Source organism: Oxyura jamaicensis, chromosome 19 (genome assembly GCF_011077185.1).
Source record: "Oxyura jamaicensis isolate SHBP4307 breed ruddy duck chromosome 19, BPBGC_Ojam_1.0, whole genome shotgun sequence".
NCBI lineage: Eukaryota > Metazoa > Chordata > Aves > Anseriformes > Anatidae > Oxyura > Oxyura jamaicensis.
Genome location: NC_048911.1, coordinates 5,995,785 through 6,014,904, shown reverse-complemented (window position 1 = coordinate 6,014,904; position 19,120 = coordinate 5,995,785). Strand labels below are relative to the sequence as shown.

Sequence of the window (19,120 nt, the reverse complement as noted above, 5' to 3'; positions counted from 1 at the left end):
CCGAGGCCCCTTCCCTGTGCTCCCGCCCCGTCACGGGGCCCGATGGGCGCGGCAACGGCCGCCCGGCGGCTGAGGGGAGGGAGAAGGAGGGAGGGAGGCAGTCGGAGGGAGGCCGCGGGCGAGGCCGGGGGCTCCCCGGTGCCCCCTCTGCTGCGCGTCCCTGACAGGAGCCGTGGCGGCGGGAATGGAGCCCGCGGGGCCGGCGCTGAGGGGACTGAGGGGGGGGGGGGGGGGGGGGGGGGGGCCGCGGCCCCGAGCGCGGCTTCTCGGGGGGGAGAGAAAACAGGGGAGGCTTTGCGGAATTACCTCAGAATTAGCGAAACCTGCGGTTCTGCTCATTAACGGGGGTGTTAGGCTGCTTGGCGAGGTTACGTGGTCACATGAAATAGGGAAGAAAAGCTGATTCTCTGGGCTGAAAGCCGTGGTGCTGGGGGCGCCTCAGGGGGCATTGTTTGGGTCCTGGGGATTTTTGGGAGACCTACTTAGCGTTTAATGAGGGCAGAAACCCACTGTGCTTGCTGGTAACATGTCAGGTGTCTTAGATTCTCAACTTGTGAGGAGGGAAGAGCTCGAATACATCTTTAGTTTGTGCTCTTAATGTTTTTTATGTTGCGTCTTCTTTGAAGATAAGTTGTGGTGGCACAGTAGGTGGTGGCACGCATTTGGTTGAATAAATATTCTACGTAAAAAGGATTTGAATAGCTGTCTATAAGAGGAAAAATAGTTTTAAAAACAACCAAACAGAAACATTTACTCACAGATCTTAAAGCCTCATTACCATAGTATTATAAATATGAAAAATTGTCTGCTGTTTGATCATTGCGGGGGTCAGTGACACTGAATGCCCTCAATAATTTGCTGATTTTGAAGGGTGTATGTGCAGAAGGCATGCTTGGCACCAAAGTCCATCAGTACTGAAAGTCTCTATAAGTTTGGGCAGTACTGTACTGTCCCTTTGGCGAAGGATTTGTTTGTGGTATCAAGTGGAAATGGGAATTGCTGCAGCCTTCCCTCCTCACAATGGGCAGTGCTTGTGGGGTCTCGTGAGGTAGCAGGGAGCATCAGCAGGGCTTTGGGGTTGTGTAATGCTAAAGGTTGTTTGCAGGTGCGTTTGCATGCCTCACTATTAAGTCTTTGTTGCAGACGTAGTTGTGACCTGCAGTGAAACTGAATTTTTGTTCAAGGATGCTCTTGTAATTTGTACAAATACTTTTTCGTTTGGTGTAAATTCTAGCACTGCAGCCTTTCCTCACGTTCTCATTAGTAGCATGGAAACTGGGCACTTTGAGGAACTCAGTTTCTATCAGTAACAACTGATGACAGCAATATTAATTCAGTTTTGTTTTCTCAGATAATTGTCTGAAGAAATTAACTGGGGGAGATCCCAGGTGGTATATCTCTTTGATGACAGAGGGAGATCTGCAGTATGCAGACTTTTGTGGATCACTGAATTTGTGTGGGATGCAAGGTCACTTTCCATTTCTTCCACATATATCATGTGTCACCTTGATTAGGCAGTTGATTGGGGTATAAAAATATTGCCACAAGGGGTATGGTGTTGAGTTTCATTATTTAGCCATCTACCAGTGTTTGTAGGGTTCAATAAGATGAATGGAAAGTTATCAGCTTAGTTTTTTTTTAAGGCTGACATGTAACAAGATTGATGGTAAAGCAAATCCCTTTTTAGAAGCTCTGATATTGAAATCACCATTTTAAACATATATTATAAAATAGACAAGTCCTATGGTACATGAATGTTTCTGATAGTGCTTAAGGGGACAGCAGGTTTGCTTACTTTTGGTCAAAACTGTGTAATTGTACACTTGGAAGCTGGAGATTATATTTCTGCTAACCTGCGGGTAGAGGCACATGATTGATTCAAACCAACAATAACTTCTTTTAAATCATGAGCTTACAGAATTAGCCACGCTAAATCTATTAGGAAGAACAATTCAGCGTGTGAGGTAGGATGTGGTTGCAGCTTTTGTAACAAGCTATTGAGCGTGGTGGTAATGCTACAGGTTGTTGGTTTTTTTTTCAGCATTGCTGCATCTACTTTTGGCCTTTTGCATTAGAAGCAATGCTGAATTTCACATGAGTGAAAACTTGATCTGGAAGACCCTTAGCCATCTGTTCCTTTTGGACTCAGGATTTTAATGGGCTAGTTCTTCAGAGCATAGTTACTCCTTTTTTTTGAGCAAATGGCATCCTTCTGTAGTGAAGATGCGTTTGAAGATTCAGCAGCCCTCTCCTTACATGATTTAGAAAGCCTGCACAACCTCCGCAGCCGGTCCGCGAGTTTCAGCAGCACAGGGTCCAGCAGCCGCTTGCAGCTCCGTCAGCGGGTGGCCCAACTTATGGCTTGTGTAGAGGATATCAGCTCAGATGATGAGATTCATGAAGAAGTGTCTCGCACTCTAGATGAAGCTTTCCTTATCTGGGGGAAAAAGCTGAAGGAGAAGTGGCAAGAATTCAGGTTTTGCTCCCTCTAGTTGATTATTTTTTTTGTTGTTGTTTGGTTTTAATGCTAGCCAGTAAATAGGTGATTGATGAAAAGTGACAGAAAATCCTCATTTTCTGTAGATAGAAATTCTCTGGGGAAAGTAGATGCTTGCAGGGTTACCTATTCATATTTAAATTTTAGCAGTGGTTTTGTATGATTTTGTTTGTCTGTTTGTTTGTAGACTGCACTTAGTTACCTGGAATGTGGGCACAGCTTCTCCACCTCCTGATGTCACTAGTTTACTTCAGCTCAACTCACTGGGCCCAACTATGGATATGTATGTTATAGGGTAAGTATACATTCAAGAACTTGCTTTTTAAGTCTCTTGCAAAACTGTTAAGTTTCAGCAGCTTGCTGTTGGTTTCGGGAAGACTTTAAAGTGTGAGTTGCCACCCAGAAGGTTTTTTAATACTAAACCTAGCAGAAGGTAAAGACTAGAATTAGTGACTTAGATGATTTATAGCAAGAGAATCTTAACTCCTTTCTGTTGTTTCATGATACACTAGAGAATAACTTTTTTCTAAACAGACGAATTAAAACATATTTTGGCTGCTGTTTTATTTTGTTGGCACATAGAGCATATTCCTTTTAATAGGAAAGTGTGTTTTAAAAAAATTGCAAGGTCTTTATGCACAATCCAACATGTTTTCCAAACTCAATCGAAATTTTTAAAGACCTGAAAGTCATGTTATTTGTTATAATATATCTTAGCATTGCCTTAAACTGACTTCAGGTGTTTATAAGCTCCTTTAACTTTTTCTCAGTGTGGTAGATCTGTGGATGGGTTAAATCGCTTACAACTGAGAAACAGAACAGCAGTGAGAAACTTTAGACCTTATGCTGGGAGAGGTCTGTTGTGATCTATGTTCTGATAAGGTTATACGAGTTCTGTCAAAACCAGGTGGTACAGGGAGAGTAATTTTGATGTGTTCAGTTTACAGGAGGTGAACTCAAGAATCACAAATTTTCTGTCTGACTTGGCATTTGATGATCCATGGAGCATTTTTTTCATGACTGTATTGTCTCCATTGGGGTATATCAAGGTAATTGTTTACATCTCATAAGCATTACAGCAGTGAAGGAAAACATCTTTTCTAGCTCCATTTATGCATTTTTTTTCTCAAACTCATTCCTCTCCATAAAAGATAAGTTGGTCTTTTTTGCACGTATCAGTCATTTTCTTATATGCATGAATGTTAGAAATAATTCTCTGATACACTTGTGTTTTCCTGCTTTATTGATAAAGGCATTTTAAAACGTTCTCTATTATTAATAATCTGCTTCGTTTTAGCAGTAAAAATTCAACTTTAAATGTATTTGTTTCTCATTTTGGAACAGTTGGGAAGTTTTGAAGGAAGCCCAGCTGATAAACAGCAAGAAGTTGTTCAGATGTACTGGCAATGACCAGTTTAATTGCTGCAGAAGCATATGATGAGTTAAATAAACACTCCTGTCATAATGAGAATACATTCTCAAGGAACAGAGTCATGAAGTTTACTTAAAATTAAATGTGATGTAAACATAACACTCAACAGCATATTTCCTGTGGCCACAATATCTCTATCTCTCTCTTATTTGTAGAAATTTTTTTTGCTCTGTGCAGTATTGGGGAAGTGTATTGTGATGCTTCTAAGGTAGTCTGCTTAAGTACCTGCTTTCACTATAACTGTCCCAAGCAATGGCAGTGATTTTCGTTAAGATTGGTAAGGTTTCTTCTTTTTTCCCCCCCCCCCCCCCCCCCCCCCACTTATTTGCAGGTGAAAATAGATCGCATATACGTAAAATGGGGTTTTAGCAGGGTATACAGAGCATTCTGAAGACTTTATTTCAATTGAAGACCTAGAACATTGTATGGTAGCTTAAATGGCAGGATTTTTTGGTAATACATGGGGCATAAGGTCAGCTAAAGTACTGGCTGCTTTCGTAATGTGAATAGTAACGTAGGAGGATATCCTGAATTTCCCTAATAAGTAGATATTAAAAGCTTTTTGAATGTTTTACTAGTTTTCTAAATTGGGCATTGTTTCAGGGTGATTTTGCTGAGTTTATTATATTATCTGCGTGTTAATCAGACTCAGTAGTTATGCAATTCTTTTTACTGTAATTAAACAAAACAAAGGACCTATTGGGAATTAATAAAAAGGAAAGAAAACATAGTTCATTCTAGCATAAGTCACTGCTGATGACGATTCACAATCTGTCTGCAGGCTGATGTTCTGGACGTGTGTGCAGTTAACTAGAATTCCTAGTGGCATGCATGGCTGACTTTGAATTCTAATTTATAAATGCAGCACTTTGGGCACACTGAGGAATGCATGCTGCCACCTAATGGTTTTCAGCAGGACTGGATTAGCTCTAATAATAAGAGAACGAGGTCAATGACATGTCTTTCACGTTACTGGCAGGTCAGGTCAAAATCAAAACAGGCAGTTAGGAGAGCTCATGCTAGGACTCATCTGGGCAGTTGGCTGATTTAGAGAGGAGCAGTTACCTGTTGTGTGCTGAACTGTGACGAGGTTGGGTGTATGGGACTATTAGTCACCCTTGGGCATCCTGTCCCCTCAATAACAGGGTCTGTTTCCACAGTGTGAGGCTGGCTGGGATCAGTCAGTTCTTTCACAATAAACATCCCCTCTATAAAAGGTTTTGGCACTTATTTAGGCACTACATATTGGTGCACATTATACTAGTTTGAGCAAAGGAGTGATCTGTTGCATTTTGATGCTCTGACCCACACAGGGAAGAGATGTCATAGTGGTCTATGGATATTGAGAAATGTCTGGTGACCAGCCCAGAGCAGATTAAATGTAGCAAATAACCTTGAGCTTGGGAAAACAGGAGGAGGTGAGCCCCTGGAACAGGTCTCTCTTTGCTGAACAAGGCCTATAAAGGGACTGAAAGATATTGTATCTCATCAACAAAACTTTGGAAAGGAGAAAATTGTCTGATTGGATACAAGTATTTGTTATCTAGTAACTGTGATTCATCATTTTGATACTCTGTTTAGTATTTTATTGGGTTCAAGGACAATGAAAATGGTAACGTGTATTCTCAAATTGCTGAACTGTGTAGATGTGGAGGCAAAGTGAAGGAATTCTGTAGTAAAATTTGGGCTCGGTATACTTCTGCAGTTCTATAGTCAGCGTCAATAATGGCTTTTATTCCTATGTAGTCTTTCTCTAAGTTCATCCAACTCAAAACTGAACAATTTCAATGTGTATTTTAAATTGAATCATTATCATTAAAACATACGCAGAGCTTTGTGTCTCTTGCCAGGGACATCACAAATTTAAAATTCATAAATTTTGACGATCGTCTTCATTAGACTGTCTTCACAAAAAAAGAAAGCCTGAACCAAACAGACCTTAAATGTACGATGAAGCTGAAATAGTGTCTTATGTGCTATATGAGCATCTTTGCTCTGGGAGTGTTCAGTCCATCATTTTTTAAAGGAATGACAGGCTACCAAGATACTCCTATTTGCAGCTTGCTGTTTTTGCAGATGCCTAGAAGCAACTCCAATGCCTGTTAGGTATTGTAATGGGATTTAGAGTGATCAGTTACGTGCTGAAGGATGTTTCAGTTTGAAAGATTTGCTTCTGTCAGAGAACTTGTAGGTGCGCAGTATTATAAAATGGGTGAAAAATGAAAGATTTGGTTCTTCATGAACAGGATGCTCAGAGAGAAATGAGGCTAGTGAGGCAGAATAAAGGTCTCTAGAAATGTTTTGACAAACACATTTGGAGGTCAACTTAAAGTTTGCAATATAATACGCTACTATTAATTAAGAGATTGTTAATTAAGAGATTCATCAAAAATTTGTTTATGAACAAGTCTACCATAGGAACATATGCTTCACAGCACTGAAATGTGTCTGCATGTACGATGTCCCAGTACTGCTGCCAGGGTTGGCAAAGGGATTGCATGATTTCTGCCCTGGCATTCCTTACCTAACAGCTCCTATGAAGCACATCCAAGGAGTTCCAAATTGCTCTCTGGAAACCATCATTTTGTATCTTTTCCAGCTCTCCTCCGTTCGCATGCAGGGACTGCTACTTCTGATCTTTGTGAAGCACGTCCACCTTCCTTTCATCCGGGACGTTCATACCCACTACACACGCACAGGCCTTTATGGATACTGGGTAAAGAAACAACCGAGATTTGATTGCCTTGGTTACTTGTGCTTATGATGCTGTGTGCCTCTAAATGGTTTCATGGTGGGAGAGAGGGTATATGGCTTGCTTAAAAATGAATAAGCAGTGAGACTCAGTTGTTTGAACATGGTATGCAAACGTGTAGCACAGACCGTAGTATTTTACCAGTTTATTAGCTGATATACAACAACTTATGTAGGAAGAAATTGTAATTAATTAAAGTCTAAATAGTAAGATTTAATTTTTTTAGATGTTATTAACCATTGCATTTGCAGTTGTTGACTGTGGTTTTAGAGAACGTTCATTTCCTATGTCCCAGGGGAATAAAGGAGGAGTCACCATTCGCATGTCCCTCTATGGTCATACAGTTTGCTTCATAAACTGCCACTTGCCAGCACACATGGAGAACACAGAGCAACGACTGGATGACTTTGAAAAAATTCTGGAAATGCAGTTTGAAGGAGAGAATATTCCAAGTACCTTGGACCATGAGTGAGTTGTTCTGACTCTATTCTGTCTGTATTATCTGTTAAATGGTAGACTCATGCACCAAAGAGTTTGGGTTTTGGAGTTTTTATGCATAATTTTTATTTTAAATGCCTTTTCAGCATTAATCCTGAATATTGGGAGGCCAGGCTGAAAAACTGACCTGAAGGGCTGAAGTCTATTTTGCCAAACTGTTCTCTTCCAGTCTTGAAGAGAAGAGGCTGCAAAAGCCAGAGGCTGGAGAACTTTAGAAGCTGAAGCTCATTTATACCAAAAATAGTCTAGATCACTATTAAATGTTTGTTTTCTTCCCGTTTTTGGAGATTTGTGTTGTTATGTTTTGGGATGTTTTTATTCCTGTTAAAATTCTAATATCTAGCTGAGGGCTTCTCAGCCTTTAAATCCTTGATTGATAACTTATGTAGTTACATGAATTACTCTTACCGCAGGTGTCTCACCATTTTTTCATCATTTTTTAATTTATTTGTGTATTTCATTGTTTTCATGTGAGAATTCCCCACGTAATGCTGGAGTCTAAGGGTTATAATAGAACTATTTAAAAGTGAGTTGAGACAAAACGTTTTAGTTTGTTTTGGTTTTTTTATACCCATAAAACTGCCAGGCCAGATAAAGTGATATTTCATATCTATTCTAGATTTAGTTGTTAATGACTTCATTAAGATTATGTAAATATATATGATGCAACTTTCAAATCATTAATTTTCCTATCCTAGTATGTGTTTGATATTTCTACTTAGTGTTTAATTTTCTTGATAGCGTCTGTTGAATTCTTCTCCCATGAGTTAATGAATTTCTACGAATCTTCTGCCTTTTGTGTTTTTTATTTGTTTTGTTTTGTTTTTAGCATTCTCTTCTGGTTTGGAGATTTGAACTTCCGGATAGCAGATTATGGCATACATTTTGTCCGAGAATCAATAAATAACAAGCGTTACAATTTGCTGTGGGAGAAGGACCAGGTATGTTGTATTAATTAGTTGCATTTCTTTAATTACTTCTATTATTATTTTTAAATGAATACAAACGCACCATAGTAATTAACATTAGTTCTTGAGTTTCTCATTTCTATTAAAAACACAAATTCAGAGATGTTGACTGAGATGTTGAATTCTTCTTGGAAAATGTTTTCTCAGTTCCTTTCCCAATTAACTTTTAAGCTCCGATTTTGAAATGTAACTAAAAGTTGCTTTTTATTTCTGCAGTTAAATATGGCAAAAAAGAAGGAAGCATTTCTTCAGGAATTCATAGAGGGTCCTCTGCAGTTCAAACCCACCTACAAGTTTGACCTTTATTCAGATGTATATGATACAAGGTAAAAGCGCAGTAAGATTTGTTCAGACACGGAGTATTACAACGTGGTACTTGAGTAATATATAACTTTTCTAAACAAACTTAATTTTCCTGAATGTGCTAGTTAACTGAAGCTGTTGAGCTATTCTGATAGGCTCATTCAGTGAACAAATCTGAACGTTTCTGAAGAAGCCTGAGCCTGCTGATTGCACGAAGGGAATAGGAGTGAAAAGAGTGAAAAAAGTGAAAAAGAAAGCCCAGCTTTCTTTTTGTAAAGACTAGATTAACAGGATAAACTAGTACTTGTTTATTTTTTTTGTCTTTAATACTGAAATCATCCTTTGATTATCAGAAATAAGCGAAAAGGAAGAGAGTAATCATCTGCAGTTTTTGTTTGCCTTCTCTACATAAGCATTTTATTTGATACTGCTTGCATTTGAAAATAAATGCAAATGTGTCTATAAATAATTTTAAGTTGTAAAATGGAGTAACTTTAAGTTTCCGAAGGTTTACTCTGGCACTGAAGTTTGTTGTTAAATATAACTCTTATGTTTCAAGAGAAGGACAAGTTCCTGTCCAAACAGGGGTTTTGTACTGATCTTTTTCTTTATTTCCAGAGAGCAGAAGTCCCTGTTTTGGTTTAAGTAAGAAGATAACCTTCTGGATTTCATAGATTTGTAAATATTTCAGAATCAAAACAATGCTCCTTCTGAGCTTTTGATTTGATTTTTGTGAAATATTTGAAAATCAGATGACAGCTGATTTTCTTCAGGATTTTCTGAACCTGTCTGAAAGCTGTAGTGTTATCTACTCTGCTGTTGCACTTAGCCTTCAAAGTTTATTCATTTGGATCCAAAGACGTTTTGCTCTCTAATTGAGCATAAATCGAGATAATAGGACTGGCAATAAGTCCAGTTAACAAAAAAAAAATGCATAAAAATCTAAACCTAGAAATTCTAAAGATGATTCACAGCCTAATAGTCTGTATTGGCTTGCTTAAAGAACAGAATGCATGCTTATGCATACGGTGTGCTTTCTGCTGTTGCTACCAGAGGTATTCTGGTTGGATGGGGGCATGATCAGTAGATCTCAAGACATTGGGGTCTTTTCAGCAGCACTGAAAAGTGTGCTTCACATTTTCTTACCTTTGATGCTTTTTTGAGTTTTTCTTTCCCACCTAGTATGCCATTTTCTCTAAAATAGTGAGTGTATTAACTTAAGCTGTTCTTTTGGTTTGTTCTTGCACAGCAGAGCAGACATATGGCAGCTCATAAAGATTTCTGTCGGTTTATGTAATTACTGGAGTGAGCGGGATATAGCCCCTTAGTCATTTTAAATCTTTCCACCTTATTAAAGGTGAGTCAGACTTGTATATGGGAAGGGGTAAAACAAAAATATGTTGAACATTGAACTAAATGGCATTTCCAGTTTGTGATGATTTTGATATTAAACTGACAGTTTTCCTTACACATCCTGCTCATTAACTTTTATAATTCAATCTAGTCCATTCTAATTCCTCTTCCATAGGGTATGATCTTTTCTCCATTTCAATTTGAAGTGATACATCCATACAGAGAGTTGCTGTTAAGTCTTCCTCCCACTACAGAGAGAACCACCGAAGGCTCATGTCTTCTGTTGTTATTGATATGGTATAAAAGGAAACTCTGAATTATGATTGCAGTTTGATATACAGTACAGTCGCAGGCGCAGTTTTATCAGTTATGGGATTTTTATAGTCTCTTGTTATGGGACAGCAATGGCTTGCAGACTTGGCATACAGACTAGTGGAGGTTAGAGGAAAGTATTGCTGCGTCACATGTGATTAATATAAGTTACCTATGTTTGTCCAAATTCAGTTTTTAAAGTAAACTTGTTCTCAAAAATTTTCAATACTTTCAAATACCATTCAGACTCTTCCCACATCTTTAGGTTTATGCCCCTTTCCTCAGACTGACCATACATTTGAAGCTTAAGGCAGTTGTTGAATCATCTCAACGTCCTTGCATGTTCTTATGGAGTGTATTAGGAGAAAGTATCATTTCCTGTACGAAGCTGACTAACCCATTGGAATGCCCTTCTCCCATTCATTTTACTCCTCTTTCAGAAACCTATGAAACGTATCTCCAGTACATGGAGCTGGGTTCAAATTGAGGAATCCTTGGTTGTAAAGCATGTTGAACAGAGCTGTAAAATGAAGCTTGGATAAGATTGCCTTCTTATATTAACACATATCTGACAGTCTTTCAACTATGAGTAGATTTTGCACACTATTTTTAGCCTTTCGCAACTGTTTTTTCTTCTCATTTCGCTTTTATACTTTCATTTCTGTAGCGAGAAGAAAAGGAAGCCAGCATGGACTGATAGAATTCTTTGGAGAGTGAAAAATCTCTGCCAGCATGCATCAAAAGAAGGCGAATTCTCTGAAGAACAACAGACAATTTCTGTTACATTGAATAACTATATCAGTCACATGAGCTATGGCATCAGCGACCACAAACCTGTCACAGGAACTTTTGGGCTTGAGGTGATGTCCCACTTTTGTTATTTAAAAAATAAAATCGTTATTCTACACAGTTTTAAAAAAAGAAAAGCTGCTTTTCTGCACATTGTAAGTCTTAATCTCTGTGTTTCATTCTGATTAAAGTGAAGGCAGCAAGTTGCTTTCAGGTTATTTCCATTTGTTTAAGACTACCGCAGCAGGTGTGGCAGAGAATAGAAAAAGAACAGCTGAAAGAAAAATAGACTTGACTGACTTTAAATTTTGTTCTCTCCAGCTGAAGCCTCTTCTAACAGATCCTCTGATCACGCTGAATCCTGAGGGTGAGTGGAGCGCAGAACATGATGTTCTAATCCGCTATTCTGCAGTGCCTGAATTCCCAAGCAGCGCTTGGGACTGGATTGGACTCTTTAAGGTAACATTCCTGCATCGTGGCTCTTTAATGAAGATGGTGGATGTGACAGGAAGAGATAGTTGATAGCCTTCTGGCATAGGACATAGTGATTCTTGCTAGCAGAAAACTTTCCAAAATAGTCTGGCATCCTTGATTGCTGGTGGTTTCTGTATGTGAGAGTTTATTTGCCTCTCAAGATGACTGTGAACTTTTACACATTCTTTTAATTCTCTGCTAAAATAATGTGGTGATGCATGTGAGTAAAGTGGTTGACAGAAGCTGTGAAATGGAATTGCCTTCCCCTAATGCTTATGGTTCAAAAGATTTATGCAAGAGAAAGAAACTCAGTGAAAGGGTGTGACAACAGGCCTTTCTCATCCTCTCAGAAATTAAAGATCTCTGCCGGACCCCAAATGTTTTGATCCTAAAAGTGAAATGTTTTAACTGTTGCAGTGAATAACCATGCCTCTCACATCTTTGAGTTTTCCATGTGATACGTTTTTTGTTTCCTCCAGAAAGCTGATGGTTCACATCTTTCTTTGCAGGTGGCTTTCAGGCACGTGAATGACTATGTTACTTATGCTTGGGTAGAAGATGATGAAATTTCTTCTAACAAGGACAGCAAACAAGTAAGCCAATGTGTTTCTTTCTAGTGTAGTTTCTTACAGAACATTATTCAAGGATCTCTTTGTGCCATATCCCCTTCTTCTGGGTTTTGTTTCCTATGATTTACCAGTCAAACCTATCTGGGAATGATAATTATTGTTTAAAATACCACTTCTAAGTTGTTTTAATTTTCAGATAGTCCAGCATCTGTCCTCAGGTGTGATCATGTTGCTTAAAGTAACTGATGAAAAAAAAAATATTCCTGTAGTCACTTTTGATTTTATTAAAGACTACCATCATTGTTATTTTGGTCTATTTCTGCCACTGAAGTATGTAACTGGCCATTTTTTTGTATGCTTGTCAAAGTTTCTCAATGTATCTTAAATATTTATTTTACAAATTTTTTCATTATAACTGTAAGTACTTTAATTTGACTAACACAAATAGTTCCAGATGTCAAATACAGTTACAATTTAGTGCTTCTTAGACTTTTCTTCATTTTGGCTGCTGGGTGTTTTGGCCTCTTTTTAAAAACTGTTCTGTTAAATAGCTTTCTAGTTGTGATAACTTAAAGCAATTTAAAAAATAATTAAAAAAAACTATTTTGCATACAAATGAGCTGTTTCCAGAGGTATTTTGCTGAACAAATGGGAATTTAAATTTAATTTTGGGGGGAAAGTGGAAGGATGGATGAGACTTCCCAGACAATAATGGAAAGCGGTTGTTTCTTATTATAAACTTGATGCTAACCTATAACAAGAGCACAAATTGTCTTGTACTCGAGAGTCAGCATTCTGACTCTCAAAATTTCGCTGACATCATGCTTTCACATGACTAAGCTCAAAAATCTAAGCACTGTTAACGTTGTTTTAGCAGGGTGTTGTGAGCTGCAGTTCAGGAACTGTGAGTCTTTAGGATAGTACAAAACGGAGGTGGTGTGGCTGTTTCATGTAACACCTGGTTATTGCCACCAGGAGTCAGTTCATCTCCCTCCTTGCTGCTTGCGTGGCCTTGCCTCTTCCCTTCTAACAACTCTTTCTTCTCACATCTTGCTGAATCAAGGCAGCTTGCTAACGTGGTGAAGGATATTTCTCTTCCTGGCTTTTCAGATGGTTTCCTGAATTATTTCTATGCTCATCCTTTTTAGCTTATGTTTAAAAACTTGCTTATAATCAGCAAGTACTGAATTTTATGATTTCCTGAAAGGCTGAGACTACTTCTTGAAAGTTGTTTTCTCTGTGGAAATTACCCTTTGCCCCTGTTCTTATTTTTGTTGACAGGTTTACATGAGTGCTGCAGAAATACCTGATACAGGAGGAGAATTTTTGCTTTGTTACTACAGCAATAATTTGCAGGCAATAGTTGGTATCAGCCAGCCTTTTCAGGTAATACATTTGGAAGCTTTGATTAACTTTGGCTGGGATTTTTACTTCTTTTGCTTTCATATGCATCTGAACATGGGTGTGTGCAACTGGGAGATGGCAGCAGCAGTAATTGCAAAAAGGGCATGTGCTGGCTAACAGCCAGTAAAAGAATTTGCTGATATTCTAAAAGATTCTAAGTAGCTATTATTGCAGCACGTTGTTCTAATGAAATAAGGCAGCTCTCACTCATCTTTCATTTTTTTTTTTTTTTTGGAACTTCATGCTCTGCCAGTTAGGTCCCTACTTTCCGCAAAGATGAGAACTCAAATGCTGCCAAGTTTCTGACAGATTGTGAGTGAACTTTTTCTGCTCCCTTCTGTGGCAGGTTTGCACGGAAGTGCTTCCTGTGTCATTTAAATTAGGGAAAGACAGGGTAGATGGAATTCAAGTTATTTGTTTAACAGGCTTTGTTTAATTTCCGGAAGGTTAACTTAACCAGTACAGAGCAGATGAAGTGACCAATTGTCGCTTCTCTTTGCCAAAATCGTTTTGTTTGTGCATTATTTTCCTTGCTGCCATGCTAACGTGTTGTGGGATGGCTGAAATGAAGTTTTATGTTGTTGTTGGATGAAGGGGGTTTTAGAAGGCTGTGACACTCTGTTACCGTAAGAGATACAGTAATGAAAGTTGCTGAGCTGGCTGATAAACTTCAGTGATACTGTTCATCTTTTTCTTATCTATTGGTAAAAAGTCTTACAGAGTCCAGTATTTCAGCTGTCTCTGAGCTTAAAATCTGCTACAAATTCCGTAGCATAGTTGTCACTTTTGTGTGAATACAACACACCGTATAAATATAATAAGCTAAGTCATTTATAGGATACCTTTCTTCTTCCACGATGCTTAATGTTGTCTTACTAATGTTTAATATATTTTAATTAATAGATTTTAATAAATAATTAAATTAATAACTTTAATTAAATTCAATCAATAACTTAATATTTTAATTAACAATTAAATTAATTAATTAATTTTTAATTAATAGATTTTTGAAGCTTCATAATTTCTGCGTATACGCATCTTTTTTTCTATTTTTTAGCAAGTATGCAGCGTATCTTTATATGATGGTGTATTGATAGTATTTAGAAACACTGTGTTGCCCTATTTGTTTAATTTTTTAACTGTTGTTTCTCTTCTAGATTCAGCCAAATAGAACAGTAATAGAAAAGGATCTGGCACAAGAAGAGAATAGTTGGATGCAAACACCTGACAATCTGGAATCGCATAATGAGTTCTGAAGTCAGAAGGGGCATTCAGTGGTCCTGATTCAGGCATCAGATGATTCTTTATGTCTTAGTGATTATAAGCTTTTACTCTTAGAAGATGGAGTAAGGCAGTGCAAGTAAGACAGGTAGGGCTGTTTGGAAACTGTGTAAGCTCATAGAAGGTAATTTATTGTGGAAGCATTTTTACTGTTACAGTGAGAGTAACTCTTACATTAGATAGGAACTGTAAAAACAGCACCTAATGAATGCTGTGTGATTTAAGATGATAGAAGCTTTTAATCCAGTGACTTAACTTGAGTAAGTTGCATTCTATAATAGATTTTTAGGACTTTTTTTTTTTTTCAGAGGCTATTTTTATTTACAATACAGTATTCACTAAGCTGTAACCACTTAATCACTGATTTCCAGTTTTTTTAGTTTAAATGAAGTTATTTAAAAATTATTTATTAGATACAGCTATCTAGCTTATTTTAAAAATTATTTGACTTTTAAATGTAAGCTAAGTACCTTTTGGGAAACACATGCGGTAATAAGTCCCAGAAAAACTTAATCTTCGGAGCGTGTAAATTTTCCTTCTGCAGTACATCCCTTTTTTCATGCCTTGCTGATACCTGTTTGTAAGATTTTTCATTTCTAATTTTTCCAGATTGAGATACTTTTATTGAAACACACTTTTCCTGTTTTTGTTTTTGGGGTAGATTCTTCTTTTACAAAACAGTTCATCAATTTGCTTTTCGCCCTCTGTTTATGTTTTTTTTTAATGTAAAATGTCTTTTATGTTGGTCCCTGGCTCAGAGTTAAGCAGAATCTCAAAATTTCTGAAAGCAATAGCTACGTTTGAGAAATGCTTTAGCATAGGTGGGCAGTTCATAGCTCATAACGCACTTGTTGGCAAAGAGCTACTGAATATGCTAACCCTGCCTCTTCTCTGCTGTATGGTATTTATAAAGCTAAAGACACAGTTCATCCCTGATACTATTAGGCTACATTGTTGTTACACATACTACAGAGTAACATGAATTATAAACAGGAAACTTAGTGGAACAAAGTTTTTTATATAGCACAATCTGTGCTACCAAAATTGTGGAACTCTTTAACTTCTTTCTAGCAATCAGTCTGCAAAATGTCTTTGCCTGGTGGTGCTTAGACTTGAATGTATCCTGTGCACTTGAGGGTGGAGATAGAATAAGAAACATCAAGTACTTTTAAAAACCTGAAAAGTAGTTAGCTTTAGAAATGGTTTTGTCTGTTGATGAGGAAAGGGAGGTCTTTGGAAAGGATTTGGAAGACATGCCACCATTCCACAGAATCTCAGATGTCAGTGACAGAGAAGAGCACTTGTTAGTCTCCATGTTCTAGACACAGCTTTGAGTTCCCTACTGCGTATGGTGAGTAGTTAGTTGCTAATCACTGTCTTGTTGGTCACAGATGGAAGAAAGAAAATTTGGCTTAAGTGGAAGAGTGAGGCAAAGGATGATGCTGCTGGTGTGTTTATTTTGCTTCAGAACTGAGTGGTTTCTATTTTATTCTCATAGTTTTAGGTATTTTTGTTGGGATTCTTTTGCGATAGAAAGTGTACACCTTGATGGAAAATTTGTTTCGCAATTGCTTCCTTATGTCATTCACTGTATAAATAACCTTCTGGGGTCCCAGAGTCTTTGTATATTGTGGAGACTGTATCATGGCTGAACTGGTTAGATTGTTGCAGTTTGGGGTTTAAGAGCATCTGCCCTCTGTAAATTTCTGTTAGTTGTATCTCAACAAATGCTTGGTATTGGGAAATATTTCCAGTTGTAAGTAGGGAGGGCAGGTTCAGAAGATCCTGTGTTCATTGCATGGATTAAAACTGCCTTGAGGTTTACAGTTGACATTCCTATTATACTTTGGAACAACATTAGAAACCGTTTTCACATTTGTAGCACTCTTACAAGGATTTGTGTTGCACTACATCTTTCAGATAAGTGATTTTTCATGGCAGTTACAGCATCAGACAAATCCCTACTGAAGTGCAAATAGCTTGCAGGTTTTTAGTCGTTACTGTTTCTGTTTTTTTTTTCTTGTGTAACTGTAACACCATACTCTATGCAAGGAGATTCCCATGGAGAGCTCAAAGAACTGTGGTCTTTGAATTCCAGACCATAGCTGGTGATTTATTGTGGACCAAGATCCAGTTTCTTCTAATCAGGGTGCATCTGCCATTCACGAGCAGCTCAGAGGGGGAGCCATACATGGGGAGCTTTACATGGGCGAGAAACCCAACCTCCTTAATGTTGTATGAGAACTGATAACTCTCTCAATCACTGGAGACAGAAGCTGCATTTTGTAAACTAATCCTTTGCACCACAGGACTTCACTGAAATGCCCACAGCAGCTGCGATTGAATCTGATGGTGTGTTAGGAAGATGCTGCACAGAACTGTATACTTCTTGAAGATTATGCACACAGTGGCAGTTTTGTTTACTACTGTTACCTATGGTAGCTTTTCAAACTATTCCATGATCTGTAATGATGCAATTTCTAATGAAATTTATCTTTTTTTTTTTAAAGCACCTTTGATTGGATGTTATGATCACTGGAAATGTTTTTATACTCATGTGTTTTCTTTTCATGTATGACTAAAATAAATCCTGGCAGTGAAGTGTTCTACATGGCCTCGATTCATTTGAGAACAAAGACATTGGTTTGAGCGGGGAGAATCGATTCCATGCATGGTAACCTTTCTCCAAGAAACTCTGGTGATGTTTAATGTGCACATACAGTAGTATTTTAGAATGGAAATATGTCACTAATAACATGTGGTAAGGCTTTGGACTGAAACAGAAGGCCAAAGGCAAATACTGCTTTTCTTTTGGATAAAGCAGATTGATCTAAAAAGACTTTTTTCCCCCTGTAAATGAGACTAGTATTAAATGAACTTAAATGATGCCGTAAGCATCTGTTTTGAATTTTCTCCCCCCTCCCTAGAAAAGGTATCTTAATACAAAATTCATCTGAAATAGCTGCATGTTTAAATTGTTGGGAAAAAAAGTCCTCTTGCTTTTTTGTTCCACCCATAGGACATAATTTCAGCAATATTGAATTGCAGAGCACGTGTTAGTAACAGTGGGGAACTAGCTTATTTGGTTGGCAACTATTTTTTTTCTGTTAGAAACTTAGCACTTGTTGGGTTCAAAGTATTTCAGGAGATTGAACCTGCTTTCAGTCAATTTGACCCATACTTTCTGTCCTTGTTAGTATGAGTGCAGGTCCGTCTATACCAACGGAGTTATGCCCCCTTACACAGGGGCAAGTTTGTGGTGGTTCTCTGTGTTGTTTGTTTGTTTTTCCCTGAGAAAAATGTATACAGCTGTGTTTTGGAAATTCTTCCCTAAATGAAGTTCTGTACAGAAGATTCACAGTTTTTGTGTTTATATTAATGTTATCCACAATACTCCTCATCATCAATGGTTCGTCATCAGTTTTCAGTATTTCCTCTTGTTCACAACATTGGGAACTACTCTGATCAACCTGGGGCCTGTTTTGTTTAGTGCGACAAATTGTCTGTGATTTAGGCTTTTTTAGTTCTCCATTATTAATTTTGGAAATTACTTTTATGCTGTCGATAATGCTTTCAAACGTAGAATAGCATAGGCCTTTTAATGGGAGGCAGTGAAAGAGAGGTGACGTTTAGTCTTTGCCCATACAGACGCCTGTATTATTTGTGATCAAAGTACCATATCTTCTGGTGAGAGTATTTTGAATCTAACTTGCATGTTTATTTCCACAATTCCTCTATTACACAGTCTCTTCAAAATTGACTTAACTGGTTTCTAGCTGGATAGAAAAAAGGCTGATGAGGAGGAGTTTGATGAATTGTAGTTGACAATAACACAGTTCAAGAGAATGGGAGTGCTGTTTTAGCCAGGGGAAACAAATAAAAAAAGGTGTCAATAACAGTTGCTACTCATGAGGCATCCTAAGATCTATTAGAGTTCTCACTTCTCATTCCCTGAAACTTTGGTTTTGATATTTTTCTTTTTAAAATGCTCAAACCACCTAAAATGCTTTCTTAACATTTAAGAACAGGTTCTACTAAATCCACCTTTTCACAGGTTATGTAACTTGTGATATTTTTTCTTTGTGAAAAGTCTGTTACATTATACTTCGTATTTTAACTTTCTGTATTTTTAGCGTATGTTTACTACCAAATCGCTTCCTCCTAAAGGCAACTTCACAATTCCCTGCTGCTAGAGAGTTTATTTTAAAATATGAAATATGTCTACCGAGGAGTGTTCGTCAGTATAGCCTTATTTAACTTCCTTATACCTCTGATTCCTAACTAACCTCAGGATACGCGGTGTATCATTGCACATAGATAGTACAGCTCTGTGTAAACAGGAAACATTTCGAAGATGTCTTGCGTGTTTGCTAGACCCTAAAAATACCCTCTGATAACGTCTATTGTTTCTACTACCACTATTTCCTTCTCTGCTCTTGGACACTGAGTGACACTCAGATGAACTGGTCTTAATATACTGCCCTGGAA

At 37.8% G+C, this 19,120-nt stretch overlaps 1 protein-coding gene across 3 annotated transcripts; it reads left to right on the top strand.

Annotated features, from left to right (window-relative positions):
• Window positions 1–34: 34 nt before the first annotated feature.
• Window positions 35–17,241, top strand: INPP5K (inositol polyphosphate-5-phosphatase K). Of its 3 annotated transcripts, XM_035342880.1 has the most exons (13): window positions 35–220; window positions 2,686–2,792; window positions 3,438–3,546; window positions 6,529–6,645; window positions 6,977–7,149; window positions 8,009–8,120; window positions 8,364–8,473; window positions 9,069–9,095; window positions 10,783–10,975; window positions 11,226–11,363; window positions 11,888–11,971; window positions 13,229–13,333; window positions 14,509–17,241. In XM_035342880.1, exons 1-13 carry the CDS (start codon window positions 185–187, stop codon window positions 14,605–14,607), a joined length of 1,410 nt encoding a protein of 469 aa, XP_035198771.1. In that variant the 5' UTR covers window positions 35–184; the 3' UTR covers window positions 14,608–17,241. The 3 variants fall into 3 exon arrangements, with proteins under 3 accessions (XP_035198771.1, XP_035198772.1, XP_035198773.1); XM_035342881.1 differs by lacking the exon at window positions 9,069–9,095 and having other exon boundaries at window positions 36–220; XM_035342882.1 differs by lacking the exons at window positions 35–220; window positions 2,686–2,792 and adding an exon at window positions 4,085–4,206.
• Window positions 17,242–19,120: the final 1,879 nt, after the last annotated feature.

Excerpts from the sequence above, each read along its gene's own strand:
- INPP5K (XM_035342880.1), top strand. The coding sequence starts at position 185 with ATGGAGCCCGCGGGGCCGGCGCTGAGGGGACTGAGG. Across the intron at positions 6,646-6,976 it reads CAGGCCTTTATGGATACTGG|GGGAATAAAGGAGGAGTCAC; the intron begins GTAAAGAAACAA and ends CCTATGTCCCAG. Across the intron at positions 13,334-14,508 it reads GTATCAGCCAGCCTTTTCAG|ATTCAGCCAAATAGAACAGT; the intron begins GTAATACATTTG and ends TTTCTCTTCTAG.